The 16,681-nt window shown below is 50.4% G+C and overlaps 1 protein-coding gene across 1 annotated transcript; it reads right to left on the reverse strand.

Moving 5' to 3' along the window:
• Positions 1–998: 998 nt before the first annotated feature.
• LOC123097199 (uncharacterized) lies at positions 999–15,983 on the reverse strand. The gene is made up of 25 exons (XM_044518920.1): positions 15,710–15,983; positions 15,509–15,623; positions 13,470–13,735; positions 12,827–13,075; positions 11,394–11,600; positions 10,239–11,132; positions 9,835–10,113; positions 8,693–9,586; positions 7,977–8,588; positions 6,836–7,729; positions 6,132–6,704; positions 5,850–5,995; positions 5,505–5,637; positions 4,539–4,878; positions 4,012–4,097; positions 3,859–3,912; positions 3,706–3,771; positions 3,565–3,625; positions 3,079–3,188; positions 2,731–2,981; positions 2,052–2,158; positions 1,902–1,969; positions 1,698–1,775; positions 1,497–1,619; positions 999–1,378 (listed from the first exon to the last, which is right to left on the reverse strand). The coding sequence occupies exons 1-25, from the start codon at positions 15,818–15,820 to the stop codon at positions 1,217–1,219; spliced, it is 6,879 nt and encodes a 2,292-aa protein (XP_044374855.1). The 5' UTR covers positions 15,821–15,983; the 3' UTR covers positions 999–1,216.
• Between the last annotated feature and the right edge of the window lie 698 nt (positions 15,984–16,681).

Below are 16,681 nucleotides of genomic sequence, written 5' to 3' on the forward strand. Positions count from 1 at the left end.
GCCGCGGTCATCGGCCACGGCCACGGCGAGCGGGACGGGCGGGGCGGGGCGGGGCAGGACCCAGGGCCGGGGCAGGGCGTTAGGGTTTGGGCGGCGCCAGATCGAGGGGCGGAAGGAGGAGGCCAGGCGAAGGCGGGGAAGGAGGAGAGGGAGGCACTGGTGGGGAGGAGGAGGCGGCGCGAGCGGGAGAGAAGCCGGCCGGAGGGGTGGAAGGAGGAGGCCGGGCGGCGGCGGGGAAGGAGGAAAGGAGGCGCGCGGGAGGGGAGCCGGCTAGGGCTGTCTCCACGGGAGCCGCCTCCTTTTTATACCCCCTGTTGGTGAAATGACGGAAATGCCCTTGGTGGGGCAGCGGAATTACGCACGGTGGCACGAGACGACGGTAACTATTCATTGTAGCAGTGTTAGTTTTCGATCCGACGGCCAGGATCTTCCAGGAGCGACATCCAACGGTCCAGAATGCATCAAAAAACCAATCCGACGGCCGAGAGTCGCTGAGCTCAGAGAGAGCTTATGTTCTCCTAACTAACATATATCTGGATGCATTGGCTTATGTTCTGTGTGTAATGTGCAGCGCCCGGCAACAACAAAGCCCAGTACAACACCAGGATAATAAAGCCCAGTTGCTGGTTGGGCTGGAGATGCAGGCCAACATAAAACGCATGGTCGTAACAGAAAACGAAAATCAAACAAACAAACAATCAACAAGTCTGGGTGGGCTTGTTTTTTGATGATATGTGCTGAAGTCATTATGTCACATCCAGATGTGCCATAGACACACCCTAATACAAAATACTCCCTCCCAACGTACCAAAATATAAGACATTTTGAACTGCAAAAACAATTTTTTTTGCAGGGAAATATAAGCCATTTTGAACTGCAAAAACATCTTATATTTTGGTGCAGAGGTACTACTACACGTCAGATTAATTAATAAGGCCCACTCATGATCCTATGACACAAATATGTAGAGTAGTAATTTGGTACTGTAAGTTCTCTTATGGTGCAGACCCTTTTTTTTGGGTATATACTGAGTAGAAAATATGATTTCTGGATGTTTCAGACAAATTTTGCGTCCAAATCTCCCATGTTTCACAGAAATTCTGTCACCGGTAAAAATGCTTCTCAAAATTCAGATCATGGCATCTTTCTCCAGCTCTCACGCAAACTCCAAACTGGAAAACGAGCTACTCCTACGGTGGAACTAATTAAACCAGCGCTACGATTGGCTCCATCGGCCAATGGCTTCTCCTACCCTAATCCTATCGCCAGCCTTGACGCAGAAGCCGAAATCCGAAGAGACCGTCCCGTCCTCCCTCGCCTTGGACAGAGGCGCTTCAAATACGACGACCACGGTCGATCCCATGTTGAATCCTGCTATCTGGAAACAGCGGGACGGGCATCAGAACATGCTTTTAAGATGCAGCACAGCAATAAACAGCTTGAGTACCAACCAGTTTGTCAAGTATTTAATCAGTGAAAACTGGGGCTGCGTTTACCTCTTGACCCTTTTTAACCATCATGCCGGTGCCTTCAGGTTCATAAACGCGCTCATCGTAAGACTGGGAGTGAAGTGCCATGGACCCTGGATTGTTTGTCCTCAGATCCGGTTCAATGAGCAGCTGAAAAGAGTACAATTCATCAGTAACATATGTAGAAATCTATCTGATGCATAATTCGGTCTGGTGCAGAAGAGATACTTTGATGGAGCCAACATTAGTAGCACCAACGGCTGCAATTGCAACAAACCCTTCTTTCCATTGACCTTCGAGTACCACCTATCGTTAACAGTGACAGGCTCAGTAAGAACAGTAGTGTCAATGAAAGACTGAAAATAAACAGCTCTGCTATAGTTCGCCAGCATTTATCACATAATGCTAAAATAGGTAAGATGGTGAAATTACCCTTTCATTCTCGACATATAGGTTTCTGATAGTCCGCACGGCACGTTCATTTGTTGGGAAAAGATTGCCTGAAAACACAACATGTTTGTAATACTCAAGTTCCCACAAAGTTTCACAGGTAGTACACTGCAAAATAAAATAAACACAAACCTGAGAAATGTCGACGTTTGAAAATACTCCAATCAACAGGAGAGTGTACTCGATGATAATCACCAGGGTGTAAATACAGGACACAATAAAAGATCCCCCTCTTCGGGCTGGTAAGCAGGAGTTGAAGTTAATATCCACTATTAGTTGAAATGAGCACATTCAGTAACATGTGCTGAGAGGCATTTAACAGTAACACATCAACTTGAAGAGACAAAAAGTACACAAAAGAGAAATAAGTTTTGTAAAAAAAAAAATTGAACAATGACAGAAAAAAGTTTTTGTTAGTGAGAATCTGGAAATGAACAATGCAGCCAGATTTCTGTACAAAAACACAGATGTCATGGGCAATCCCACAAGAACAGAGCCCATGCATGTACTAAAGCAAATTTCAAGTGAAAAGGGTATACTGGAACATAAGTGCATGACAGTAAATCAAACATGACTTCATATATGCACTTGGAAGCATCAATTAACAGGGCAGCAAATACATCTCAGATATAAAGTGCAGTCGTGAAAGGGCTTCTACAGGCATGGTAGTTGCAACACTCAGAAGGCCAAAATTTCCAAAAGGTGGGCAAAACATCCCTACAAACCGAAGGGTTTCTATGATGCTTGCCTTTCCTAAACCAGCTTATACAATTATCTCAGATACATCACTTTTAAATCTAATTACGAATACCTCAGCAGTGTTCGATCCCGTAGTTTAGGTGAAGCCACAGATACTCGCCACCATGATTTTGCATTCGAGCTCTCAGGCACATTTTGTTCTGTTTGCTCTCCAGAAATATCTTCTTCTGTGGCATCATGAAGCGATGAACTAGCACCAAGAAGAGAAGAAACAGGATAAGAAAAGCCTTTGACTTGCTCAATCATGGTTCCTGGACCCCTGAGCTGTCCAAGCCGCAAAACTTTCCCATCGACAGGACTCACCTAATTATAGAATTCCACACACAGATCAGATAAGTCTTGACTCTATAACCATCACCACATTAGACATATAGCGGAATAATATATAGTTACCAGTTACCAGGCAGTTTGGATCTGGATCGATAGGCCTTGATCCTTCTTTGAGACTGCGGATGAAGAATGCCTGTAAAGAAGGATATTCTTCCAGGGGCAGAGCAGGTTCTTGCAAATCTACAGTATGGAACAGTCAATATCTCGTTCCAAAGATGAAAATGAAGTTTCCCAAATATAGGCATAATAAATATCAAGAGTTCAAACACAGTACAGACGAGAGAAGAAAAGCAGATATATGCCATTAAGCACTAGTACTTGCTTAAAGTTTTCTGAAGAACTTGTTTTGTTGGTATTGCTACATATCAGGCTTCTTGTACATTATAAACTTGAACAAACTAATAATTAATTTTTTTTGCGGGTGAGAACAGACTAATATTAGATGACATATTGCAAGAATTATATGCTTTGAAAGGTTAGTCAACCAGAGACTGGGGAAGTAAATTTGCCTAACGGAATGTAGCATAAAAACTCATCACAGAGCAAGAATACATACTTGAGTGAAATGCTCTGGCCCATGCTTTGTAGATAGCAGGACGCATGAACACCGGAACCTCCTGCAACAAAATCGAACCAAAATCATTAATTCGGCAGCGAAACAAGAGAAGCAATTTCTGTAGCTGCAAAGAATACACACCACTTCCATCAAGGATCCCCAGACACGTGACATCGAACGCAGTGGTAGAAGCCTCAGAAACGAAGCCTGCATTAAAAACGACAGTCATTTCACAGCCGCGTGTCGAATTTCGACAGAAACGAAAACAGGCAGTTCCAGTAGCAACAAGAGCACCTTCAGGTCTGGCGAGAATTCGGGCTCGATTCCCTGCTCCTTCCTTTCGACAAGCTAAATCACGAAAGAAAGCGTCACACACATTGACGCATTGAACAAGATGTTGGTGCTAAAACTTGCATACACATTTTGAAGCTTGCACAGATTACTTACCTGTTTGTCATCGTACATCCGCTTGGCGTGCAGAACGCCGAGCATGAGAAGGACCGCCGCCGAGGCGCCCGGCAGAAGGAACTTGCCTGAAAACCGGCAGGGGCAAGCACAAAGAATGTCAGCAGTGACACGCCCTAAAATGATGGCTGGGAAAAACAAACAAAACAGAGGAAAAAATTGACAGGCTTCAGAGATGTAGTAGAGTGAGTAATTAAGGAACATGTGTGGTTCAGTTGTACTCCGTATCACTGAACCTGCTGCTCAAATCGAAGCCCAGAAAGGGAGAGGGAGAGGCTAAAAATGAGCGGGAGTGACGGAGCAGGAATCGCGGTGGGCGGCGGCGGCGCAGAGCCCGCGGGAGTCGTCCGGCCCGGTCCAGTGGAGCGATGGTCGCTCGCTACACGGCCCGCCCGGAAGCTAGCAGCAGCAGCGTCGCATTCGCGGATGCCCCGACGGGGAACGCAGTCGGCGGCGGCGGCGGCCGTGCAGAATCCGCGGCGGGGGGAGACAGACAGATGGACGGATACCTTGGGCGGCGCCGGCGCCGGAGCCGGAGCCGGCGGAGGCGTGGAGGCGGCGGGAGAGGCGGAGGAGGCGGTGGGGGTCGGGGAGCCGCCATGGGCATGGGAGCTGAACCCTAAGCCTCCGCATCTTCGTTTCCTTGCCCGGGCGACGCAATTTTGGGGGTGGGGGGAGCGCTTCGTCCCTCCCGTTTCTTGCTGGACTACACTGCTGCTTCTTTCGTGCAGAGGAAGAAGAAGAAGAAGGGGTTGCGAAAAACTGGAGAAAAAGTTCCGCTCTATTCACCAAAAAGGTGAGGGGGCGGTTGCTGGCGGGCCAGGAGGATGTCCAGGCGACAGGGACCACCTAGCAACAACTAAAAGCACTGAAGCAAGCCTTATTGTAGTAATCAACATCTTTGTTTTCATACCCGGGCGAGGGTGGGTTTCGTCCCCTCGTTTCTTACTAACTTCCTCTTTCGTGCATAGGAAGAAGAAGAAACGGGGAGGGGCGTATGTGTGAAACAAAATCCATTTTCATCCCCTGGGCCAATGGAAAATCCATCCATTTTCCTTATTTGCAAAACACAAAAATCCATGGCCGGTCACATGAAAAGTAAAATAAATAAAAATTGACCCTCTTATCAGGCCACCGATTTGGCGACATTTTCAAAACTGCCTGCAAAAACGTTCGAAACTGCCACCCTCTCCCAACGAACGGTACAAGGCCTTGTACAATGCTAGATGTTTAGGAAGGCGCTTAGGAAAATAAAACGGGTTTTTCTAAAGCACCAGTGTCTATTTCTACAGGAGAGACGACGCCTTAACTAAGCGTTTGCCCTGTACAAATAAACACCGATCGATGCTTAAGGAAAGCATGATTTTTATCTTCTCCGAGCACCTCTCCTAAGCCCCTTGCATTTTACAAGGCCTAAGAAAACCGACATCCTCTCATGCTCAGTTCTTCAGCAACAACACAAGACGGAGATTTACGGAAGGAGCAAAACGCCGGCAGCTCAAGATGCTTGCCAACAAACAGCACCCGCAGGAAATGCTCATGGCAGCAACTTTGCACAGGGTGACAGGGCGCCGGCCGGCGAGCCTTTTGTACACACTGCTCGGCGGACTGGTTAACGACGACCACCACCACACGATTCAGCGACACTGACGCCTAGGAGTACATGGCAGCCGCAGAACACACAGCGGATTTACCAAGTCGATCCTACAGTTATCTGCACTAGTTCTGTCAGTCGGTCGGTCGGAGGAAAGATCCACGGGCGCATTCTCGGCTTTCTCCGCTTCATTTGCTCCACCGAAGGCCTCGTCGCGGGGGGCTACCCCGCGTAGTCGGGATCCTCATCGTCGTCGTCCGTCAGGTCCTGCGGAGGAGTGGAGACCGGGGACGCAGCCTCCTCCTCCTCCTCCTCCGCATCATCCTCGTCGTCGCAGGACATGAAGTGATCATCAACATTCTCCTCAAACTGCTGCGCACAGAAGGAGAAACAACCAATGCAACAAGCAAAATTCATAAACCCAGGCATCAGGAAGCACACACTATTTGGTACACAAGGAAAGAAAGAGCAGTGCCAATGTTCATATATAATATGCCACCGAACTGACCTCGTCGGCAGGCGCCTCCGTGTCTCTTTCGCTTCCTTGAGCAGCAGCAGCAGCAGCCTCTTGCTCCTCCATCCGCTTGGCGAACGATTTCGCCTCGTCTTCGTAAGGCCTGCACCGGTCGTCCTGCACGCTCTTAAAAAGGGCGAAGGAAGAGCGGAGGTGGAACGTGGCCTTCTGCAGATGATCGAGGAGCGCGGCTTCCTTCGAAAGGCCCTCCTTCGCGGCCTCAGCGTCAAAACCGTGCCCGGGTGGAAGAATGCCCTCGGTGCGGCTGAGCCGGGCGCTTGTGGTGGGCACCTGGCGCGATAAGTCGCATGCCCTTGCCAGCAGCACGTCGATCTGACTCAGGGCTGTGGCTGCGACATTCTCAGGGCTCCTCTCGGGCTCGGGAGCGGCACCGTTGCTGCTGCCCGCCACGGCTGGGGCTGGATCGTCATCGGTCACTGCCCCTTGGGGGTCCATGGTCTTCTTCGGCGTTGAACGCCGGAGCCGGGCACTTCTTGCAATTGGCGGGACAGAACAGATTGGCTCGACAATTAATTCATAGTACACTATGTCCTTATGAGCCTTCCACTGAAAGAAACAACAACAACAACATAAGGTTACTTACAACCAAACAAAACAAAAGGATGATGATGAACAAGGGAAGTACAGACTGCTAATACGAGAAGAAGTCCAAAAGCATATCAAGTAGGTAAACTCACGGGTAATTTGCCGTAAAGCCAGGTCTGAGTGTCAGGACCCCCCTTTTGAATCAAGTCAGCGCTGGCTATCTTCTTAAGGTTATCATCGGTCATGAAATGGGTTCGGGGGGTCCGCGTATCCAACTCAGAAACTTTCCTCAAGTTGCAGCAATCAAGGTAGATCAAGAGGGGCGCGATGGCGCAGCCCGTGATAGCCTGCCACAAAGCCTTGCCGCTTTGATACCTCACCACCGCTCTCTGCAGCTCGTCGACAAGCAGCTGGCAGAAATCCATGTCCGCCATCTTATCAAAATCCAGATCTTCCAGCATTGCCGCCTCCCTAGAGATGCGCGCGGAGGCCCCCGGGCAGATCACCTTCATGAAAACAACCAAGAAAAAGACCTTCAGCGCCAGGTCATCCTTCTCCTCATCATCCACCAGCCGCTTAAGCAGACCCCGCAGATCCCTCGTCATGATGTTATCAGACCTTTTAAACCTGAGCTCTTGCTTCAGCTTCATCACTGCCTTGTCGTGGCCGTTTTCTGAAGGTCTCGGGGCAGGGTGCCCTCCTTGAGGCAGGCCGAAAAGGTGGTGAATGGCATCGCTGGTGATAGCGACGACCTTTGCTTCCCCGAGCTTCATTGTCATGGTTGCTGGGTCTATCTTGCCCATGAGGAAGCCGATGAGAGGCCGGCTAATGAGGCCCCTGACCTTGCCGTCCAACATGGCGCCGAACCCCGCCTTGCGGACCCTCGCCAGGTGCCGGTCCTTGAGCAGCTCCGCGCACTCGAAGAACTCCTTGAGCGAGCACCTGACGGTCTTGTTGTATTCCCGGTTAAGCTTCATATCGGCTTCATTTTCATACACAGAACTATGAGCTCTCTTCCTCTTGGTGGATCTCTTCACGAACTCGTACTGCAAAAACAAGAGCAGTCAGAAGCGGAAGTTCAGGACCTGTACATGTGGAAGTACAGAAGAGGAAAATCAATGCAACACAGTAGAGGAAAATCATGTTTTTATGAGAAATGTATCTTATCGATGTGCTTTGAACATGAAAACATGCTCCAGGTAGAGACGGTCCACCATCAGGAATCCGTGAAGATTTGCAACTAAACTAGCGATGTGGGAGTAGAGAGGTTTGACCGTTCGAGTAGTAGCATACCTGTGTGGCTGCCGGCGCCTCCGGCGGCCGCAGGCGCGCACTCGAACGGCGCTGGGGGTACGGGGGCGTCCCCAGCTCGCCACATGCGCGCACGAGCTCCACCATCGTCTCCTCCGCCTCCGGTCGCCGGAGGTCGACTTTCTCCTCCTCCCCCGCCGTCTCCGAGCCGAGAGACGGCATCCTCTCGGCGGCGCGGGGATCCAGAAAGGCCTCGGTGCCTGGGTAGAGAAGTGCGGCTTCCTTCGAGAGGCCCTGCTTCGCGGCTTCAGCATCAAAACCGTGCCCGGGTGGAAGAATGCCCTCGGTGTGGCTGAGTCGGGCACTTGAAGTAGGCACTTGGCGCGATAGATCGCATGCTCTTGCCAGCAGCACGTCGATCTGATTCAGGGCTGTAGCTGCAACATTATCATTGCTCTTCTCGGACTCAGGAGCGACGCCATTACTGCTGCCTGCCACGGCTGGAGCTGGAGCGTCATCAGCCACTGCCCCTTGGGGGCCAATGGTCTTCTTCAACGATGAATGCCGGATCTGGGCACCTCTTGCAATTGGCGTCACCAAACAAATTGGTTCGACAATTAATTCATAATACACTATGTCCTTGTGAGCCTTCCACTGCAAAAAAACAAAACATAATGTTACTTAGAACCAAACAAAACAAAAAGGGAAGTACAAGACTACTAATGATAGAAGTCCAAAAGCATATCAAGTAAACTCACCGGTAATTTGCCGTAAAGCCAGGTCTGAGGATCAGGACCCCCCTTTCGAATCAAGTCAGCGCTGGCTATCTTCTTAAGGTTATCATCGGTCATGAAATGGGTACGGGGGGTCTGCGTATCCAACTCAGAAACTTTCCTCAAGTTGCAGCAATCAAGGTAGATCAAGAGGGGCGCGATGGCGCAGCCTGTGATAGCCTGCCACAAAGCCTTGCCGCTTTGATACCTCACCACCGCTCTCTGCAGCTCATCGACAAGCAGCTGGCAGAAATCCATGTCCGCCATCTTATCAAAATCCAGATCTTCCAGCATTGCCGCCTCCCTAGAGATGCGTGCGGAGGCCCCCGGGCAGATCACCTTCATGAAAACAACCAAGAAAAAGACCTTCAGCGCCAGGTCATCCTTCTCCTCGTCATCCACCAGCTGCTTAAGCAGACCCCGCAGATCCCTTGTCATGATGATATCAGACCTTTTAAACCCAAGCTCTAGCTTCAGCTTCATCACTGCCTTGTCGTAGCCACTTTCCGAAGGCCTCGGAGCTGTGTGCCCTCCTTGAGGCAGGCCGAAAAGGTGGTGAATGGCGTCGCTGGTGATAGCGACGACCTTTGATTCCCCCAGCTTCAGTGTCATGGTTGCCGGGTCTATCTTGCCCATGAGGAAGCCGATGAGAGGCCGGCTAATGAGCCCCCTGACTTTGCCGTCCAGCATGGCGCCGAACCCCGCCTTGCGGACCCTCGCCAGGTGCCGGTCCTTGAGCAGCTCCGCGCACTCGAAGAACTCCTTGAGCGAGCACCTGATGGTCTGGTTGAATCCCCGCTTAAGCTTCATACCGGCTTCATTTTCATATGCAGTACTATGAGCTCTCTTCCTCTTGGTGGATCTCTTCACAAACTCGTACTGCAAAAACATTAGAGCAGAACAGGAAGTTCAGGACCTGAGTATGTGGAAGTTCAGAAGAGGAAAGCCAATGCAGCACAGTAGCCCCAATCTTGTTTTGATAAGAAAAAAATGTATCTTATCAATGTGCTTTAATAAACATGGAAACATTATCCAGGTTGAGACGGTCCACTATTAGGAACCCGCAAAGGTTCCAACTGAGCTAGGGATGTTGGACTGAAGAGGTTCAGAGTGGCTGCATTGCATACCTGCGTGGCCGCCGGTGCTTCCGGCCGCCGCAGGCGCGCACTCGAACGGCACTGGGGGTACGCGGGCGTCCCCAACTCGCCGCACGCGCGCGCGAGCTCCATCATCCTCCCCTCCGCCTCCTGCCGGTGGCGGTCGACCTCCTCCTCCTTCCCCGTCGTCTCCGAGCCGAGAGACGGCATCCTCTTGGCGGCGCGGAGATCTGGCACGGCAATTGGCGGGACAGAACAGATTGGTTCAACAATTAATCCATAGTACACTATGTCCTTATGAGCCTTCCACTGAAAAAAGCAACAACATAAGGTTACATCGAACCAAAGAAAACAAAAGGATGATGATGAACAAGGGAAGTACAGACTGCTAATAAGAGAAGAAGTCCAAAAGCATATCAAGTAAGTAAACTCACCGGTAATTTGCCGTAAAGCCAGGTCTGGGGATCAGGACCCCCCTTTTCAATCAAATCAGCGCTGGCTATCTTCTTAAGGTTATCAACGGTCATGAAATGGGTTCGAGGGGTCCGCGTATCCAACTCAGAAACTTTCCTCAAGTTGCAGCAATCAAGGTAGATCAAGAGGGGCGCGATGGCGCAGCCCGTGATAGCCTGCCACAAAGCCTTGCCGCTTTGATACCTCACCACCGCTCTCTGCAGCTCGTCGACAAGCAGCTGGCAGAAATCCATGTCCGCCATCTTATCAAAATCCAGATCTTCCAGCATTGCTGCCTCCCTAGAGACGCGCGCGGAGGCCCCCGGGCAGATCACCTTCATGAAAACGACCAAGAAAAAAACCTTGAGTGCCAACTCATCTTTCTCCTCGTCCTCCACCAGCCGCTTAAGCAGACCCCGCAGATCCCTCGTCATGACGTTATCAGACCTTTTAAACCCGAGCTCTAGCTTCAGCTTCATCACTGCCTTGTCGTAGCCGCTTTCCGAAGGCCTCGGGGCCGTGTGCCCTCCTTGAGGCAGGCCAAAAAGGTGGTGAATGGCGTCGCTGGTAATAGCAATCACCTTTGATTCCCCTAGCTTCATTGTCATGGTTGCTGGGTCTATCTTGCCCATGAGGAAGCCGATGAGAGGCCGGCTAATGAGCCCCCTGACCTTGCCGTCCAGCATGGCGCCGAACCCCGCCTTGCGGACCCTCGCCACGTGCCGGTCCTTGAGCAGCTCCGCGCACTCGAAGAACTCCTTGAGCGAGCACCTGATGGTGTTGTTGAATCGCCGCTTAAGCTTCACATCGGCTTCGCTTTCATACGCGGTGCCACGAGGCCTCTTCCTCTTGGTGGACCTCTTCACGAACTCGTACTGCAAAAACATTGGAGCAGAACGGGAAGTTCAGGACCTGAACACGTGGAAGTTCAGAAGAGGAAAAACCAATGCAACCATTCTAGCCCCAATCGTTTTTGACGAGAAATGTATCTTCTTATCAGTGTGCTTTAATAAACATGATGAAGACATGCTCCAGGTTGAGCCGGTCCGCCGTCAGGAATCCGCGAAGGATTCCAACTGAACTAGCCATGTGGGACTGAAGAGCTTCAGAGTAGCAGCATAGCATACCTGGGTGGCGGCCGGCGCCTCCGGCCGCCGCAAGCGCGCGCTTGCACGGCGCTGCGAGGACGGGGGCGTCCCCAGCTTGCCGCACGCGCGCGCGAGCTCCATCATCCCCCCCTCCGCCTCCTGGCGCCGGTGATCGAGCTCCATATCGGCTTCATTTTCATACGCGGTGCTACGAGCTCTCTTCCTCTTGGTGGATCTCTTCACGAACTCATCACACTGCAAAAACATTGGAGCGTTCAGAAGAGGAAGTTCAGGGCCTGCACATGTGGAAGTTCAGAAGAGGGAAACCAATGCAGCACTGTAGCCAGCCCCAATCTTTCTTTGATGAGGAAAAAATGTATATTGTCAATGTGCTTTGATAGACATGGAAACATGATCCAGGTTGAGATGGTCCGCCATTAGGAGTCTGCCAAGATTTTCCAACCAAGCTAGGGATGTTGGGCTGAAGAGGTTCGGACTGAGTGGCAGCATGGCATACCTGCGTCTGCGTGGCCGCCGGCGCCTCCGGCCGCCGCAGGCGCGCGCTCGAACGGCGCTGGGGGGACGGGGGCGTCCCCAGCTCGCCGCACGCCCGCGCGAGCTCCATCATCCTCCCCTCCGCCTCCTGCCGCCGGCGGTCGGCCTCCTCCTCCTCCCCCGCCGTCTCCGGGCTGAGGGACGGCATCCTCCCGGCGGAGCGGGGATCCGGCGAGGCCTCGCTGCCTGGGGAGAGAAGGGGCTGGGGGGAAGGGAGGCGGCGGCGCGGCCGGCCGGCGTTGGATGCGACGGATTTGGGGATGGAAAACGACCGACCTGGTCGAGTCGAGTGTAGCTCTGCTCTGTTTTTTTTTAGATCAGAGTGCAGCTCTGCTCTGCTGGACCGGCGGGCCTGGGCAGTGCATATTTAGCGGCCCAGCCCATCAGCATCTAGCGGGCCTTAGCCACAATTCACATGATTTTACTAGTAAAAAAAGTCTCTAAAAAAACTAGTTAAAAAACATGATTATGTTCTAAAACAACATGATTTACTCAGAAAACATCACATCTTTCCAGAAAAAAAACTCAGAAAATTTACATGCACTTTTGAATGAATCTTAAGTAGTTGATTCAGCAGGCAGGTCACATGACTGAAATAACATAATTAGCTTCGACGATCTTCGATTAACGATGCAAAGTTGCTCAAAGTACCTCTTTAAGTACACATAAAAACCACCTTCATCAGTACATAAACGAACGAACGACCGCGTTGAGTTACAGTAATTAATGGTTCAAGATTGGAGACGAGAACATCGATCAGCAATTCCACTAACAAATTCACGGAGGGTCAATCTTTACTTTCTCATGCCTCGCTCGCTCCCTCGATCATGCTATCCTAACACCGCATATTTATATCAAAATTCCATTGGATTTTATTATTTCTTTCTTTCTTTGGTTGGTTTGGCCTGGGCCTATAGGGGGATGACGTCGACGGCGTCGTGATCGCTGTTGCGCGCTTCAAGCTCGGCCTTGTTGGATGATCCGTTTTCTGGGTTGGCAGGGGCGGGGGCGTCGCGGTTCTCTGACATGCTCATCTCCTGCACGGGGGGCGGGTTGACGACGGTCATGGGCACGGCGCTGTGGTCGGCCAGGCGGCCCCTCCTCTCGCGGTGCTCCTGGCAGTTGGCGCACCAGTGCAGGCAGCAGTGGGTCATGCATGGGTCGCATGGGGAGTTCTGGAGGAAGAAACGAGCACGAGGTCAAATCACGGTTCAGTTAAATCAAGTGCAGATAACTACAGAGCAAAGATGGTCCAGACAGAAACCAGTTTTACAACATCAAGCCAAGTCGTAGTTCACTATGAACAAACAGACCAAACTATACAATCAGCTTTTGAGAACAGTATCCATGATGAAAACTGAACTTTCATCAAGATACAAGATAGTCGGCATTTTTCTCATGAGTAATTCACAGAGCTCCCCCAATATGACGAAACAAATTCAGGATGCCATAAATTGGCTATACAAAGTGTAGTAGTGACTACTTAAGAATGGTGCTTCGATATGCATATTGATGCAAAAAAGTATGTGACACAGCAAAGGTAGCAGTGCAGGGATTTCATATTCTAACCTTGAGATGATATCTCTTCTGGAGTTCTTGACGGAAAATGCCAGTATAGGTACCACACAGCCACCAACTAAACATCAGACCTTCTCCAATAAGAAATGATGATCTTGGGTCAACACCATGAAATATTGCTGTCAGGATTGCAAGTGTAATCCCTCCTTCCACAAAGATAGCATGGCAAACACAAGGCGTTGTCCAAGGGATATCCTCTCTGAGGGCCTCAACGTTGCGCCCAAACAGCACGCAAGGACAGAACAATCCAGTGCGACCTGCCATGATGAGAAGGCACAGTCTGACAGTGAGATATTATTTTATCAGCAAGCTTTATCAGAACAGAATATTCTAGATATGGCCACCACCAATGGACACAATGAAGAATGAAGTGCAGAGCAACAAACGGTAAGTCTATGTTTAACTACTCAATATGTTCAGCTTTGAATGTTCCATCAAGAAAGATGCACATGAAACTGCTGAGAAGTGAGAACTACTATCATGGCAAGTACATTAGACAGCAAGAGGATAGATTCAGTTAACAATGAACTAAATGATAAAAAAGGACACTGAAGGTATGAGAAATCTTCGCAGTCTTCTCTTATGTTCAAGATGGGCTGTGAATATGCATACAAGAGCGAGAGTAAAACAAGCACTCCCTCTGTAAACTAATATAATTGGAGTAATAACCAAGCGACATAACATAAAAGTGCCAAGAATTTAAGCAAAAGTACACTAATCAACATTAGACATGAGTTTAACCTGGACTCGTATCATAGCACAAAGTTGAAGAAACCAGCATAACTTAGTCTATCGGTGAAGAGGTAGATGGACAGCTCTTCAGAAAAAAGCAAAACCGTATGCTGCTTGCAGACTTGCAGTATTGGTGAGAAATAATTCCACTCAAAACAGAGAATACTGGAATCCAAAATTTGTTCCGTGATTCATCAGAAACTAGCAGTATTTACTCCAATTCATTATCACCACACAAGGAAAGCACGAAGCAGGACTGTAAAAGTCCAATGGCAACATCGAACACAACAAAAGCATCCCTATTAAACAATTATGGTAACAGAATGTGCAACTGCTCCCTTAGTCATTTGAGACACAAAAACAAAAAAGAAAAAGTTTGGTCAGTGCATTGATTTCACTAGGATTGTAAAGCGCCGATTGTAGGAAGCCAAGCGTGTCACAGAATCAAATAGCAGTCAATGAGGTTCAGAAGTTACAGGTTAGTGTTCTTCTGTACAAATTCCTTACGACTGTAGTCAAAGGGTAAATGCAGCAGACCTACTGACCAACAAATGGAATGGCTATGACAATGTTTTGATCCCACATATACTGAGATACAAAAGGATTGCTCTGAACTCACCACATTCAACCAGCAGGTCCACAAGAGCCTGTGAACCATTTTTGGCATATCTGATACCGACAATTGGCATCACTTGTCTCTTTTATCTCAGCTAAACGGTCGACTCGTCCCTTGCATGCATGCACATAAGCAGCAGGTACATACAGTTCGGTGATCCCTAGGAGTAAAGACCTACTGTAAAAAATTCCAGCGCCATTAACCTCAGCGCAAAATCAGGCATAACCCCAATTCGGCAATTCAGCATCAAAAATTAGCGAGACTTACAAGGTAGCTATTTAGATCCTTCGATCCCTGTTTTTGATCTATTAAGAGCTTGTCTGAATTATGCGTGTCGTCACCGCGAACATCATGGATTGAAGGACAAGACAAGGAACCAATACAGGGCGTCAAACATAATGAACTCATGCCATACAAGATACAGTGTCTCAATGAAGTCATACTGCACGAGATCTCGGGCAAGCATGATCCATTCCATTCCACCCTAAGAACTCGAAACTGTGTCTCACATGTTGACCGAAATGTTGGCACCAAGGTAAGGCACCCAATTAAACATGCGAGGCCACGAATCTGGCACGGGAGGCGCGGCGCCGCAAGGAATCAAAGCAGCGTCGTTGACTCGCTGGAGCGGCCGTGAAGGATGGGGCGGAGGGGGGGAAAGGGGGGTCGGGAGAACACGTACAGCTCTCGGGGTCGTCGGTGCACCCGAAGATCCCGGTGGACCACGGCTCGTCGGCGGGCGGCTCGTAGCTCTCCGGGAGGACCTGGCCGCACTCGCCGCACCTCCGGCCCTCGAGCTGCAGCAGATCGGATCGGGCGACGGGGTGAGACGACAGGAGCGGCGCGGGGGGTGGGCGAGAAGCGGCGGGGGGAAGGGACGCACCTGGGGGACGTGGACGGGCTGGTTGAGCTCGCCGGGGCGGATGTCCTCGCCGGGGGCGTCCTGGTCCTTGGTGAGCTTGACGTAGCGGGACGGGTGGCCCTCCTCCGCCATTGCTTGCCGGCGGCGGCGACCCGGGGGACACTGCTAGACTCGTCGAAGAGAGGCTGCCAGATCTGACCTGACCGGGGAGGGGACACGACGCGCTTCCTCTTTGCGTCTTTGGCTTTGGTTTGGCTTTGGGTTTGGGGGGTTTCGCAACACACGCCTATACGAGTATAAAAATCTGTATCTGTATAATAATCTCTAAAAGGGAAGACCCCACCGCTCAGTGAATTGCGACCAAAATCCCAAAACGAAGTGAACCAATCCATGCCCGTCAGGTTTTAAGATCAGGCGCTCGTATTTATTCTGAATTTATTTCAGAAATTCCGGCAAAGCGTGTCTGGTCGTGAAAATCTTAAAATGATATGCCGGCACAATCTCCGGAAGGTGCTCGTAGGGGTAGGGTGTGTGCGCGCGCGTTTATAGAAAGAGTGTATACACATATATATATATGAGCGCGTGCGTCTGTACCGTATTAAAGGAAAGTGAAAAACAAAATCGAAAAATATAACGGCCGAACGTCAGAATTTTGACGTCCCGACCCGAAGGTTGTTTTCTCCGACCGATGTTGCCGCAACGTCCTCTGTTTTACTCACCTGCACCATTTCCCGCTTCCTTATCCTTCGTCTGGTCGATACCAATCGCTCTGGTTGATGGCCATCGCTTGGGTTGCCGACCTTCGCCATTCTCCTCTGTAATTTATCCTCTCTCTCTTTCCCGCCAGTAGCAAGAACGTTGCCCGGGTCGCCGACCTTTGCCGTTCTCCTCTGTAATTTATCCTCTCTCTCTCCTGCCAGTAGCAAGAACGTTGCTCGGGTCGCCGACCTTCGCCGTTCTCCTCTGTAATTTATCCCCCCTCTCTCTCCTGCT

The sequence above is a fragment of the Triticum aestivum genome, chromosome 4D, assembly GCF_018294505.1.
Source record: "Triticum aestivum cultivar Chinese Spring chromosome 4D, IWGSC CS RefSeq v2.1, whole genome shotgun sequence".
Lineage (NCBI taxonomy): Eukaryota > Viridiplantae > Streptophyta > Magnoliopsida > Poales > Poaceae > Triticum > Triticum aestivum.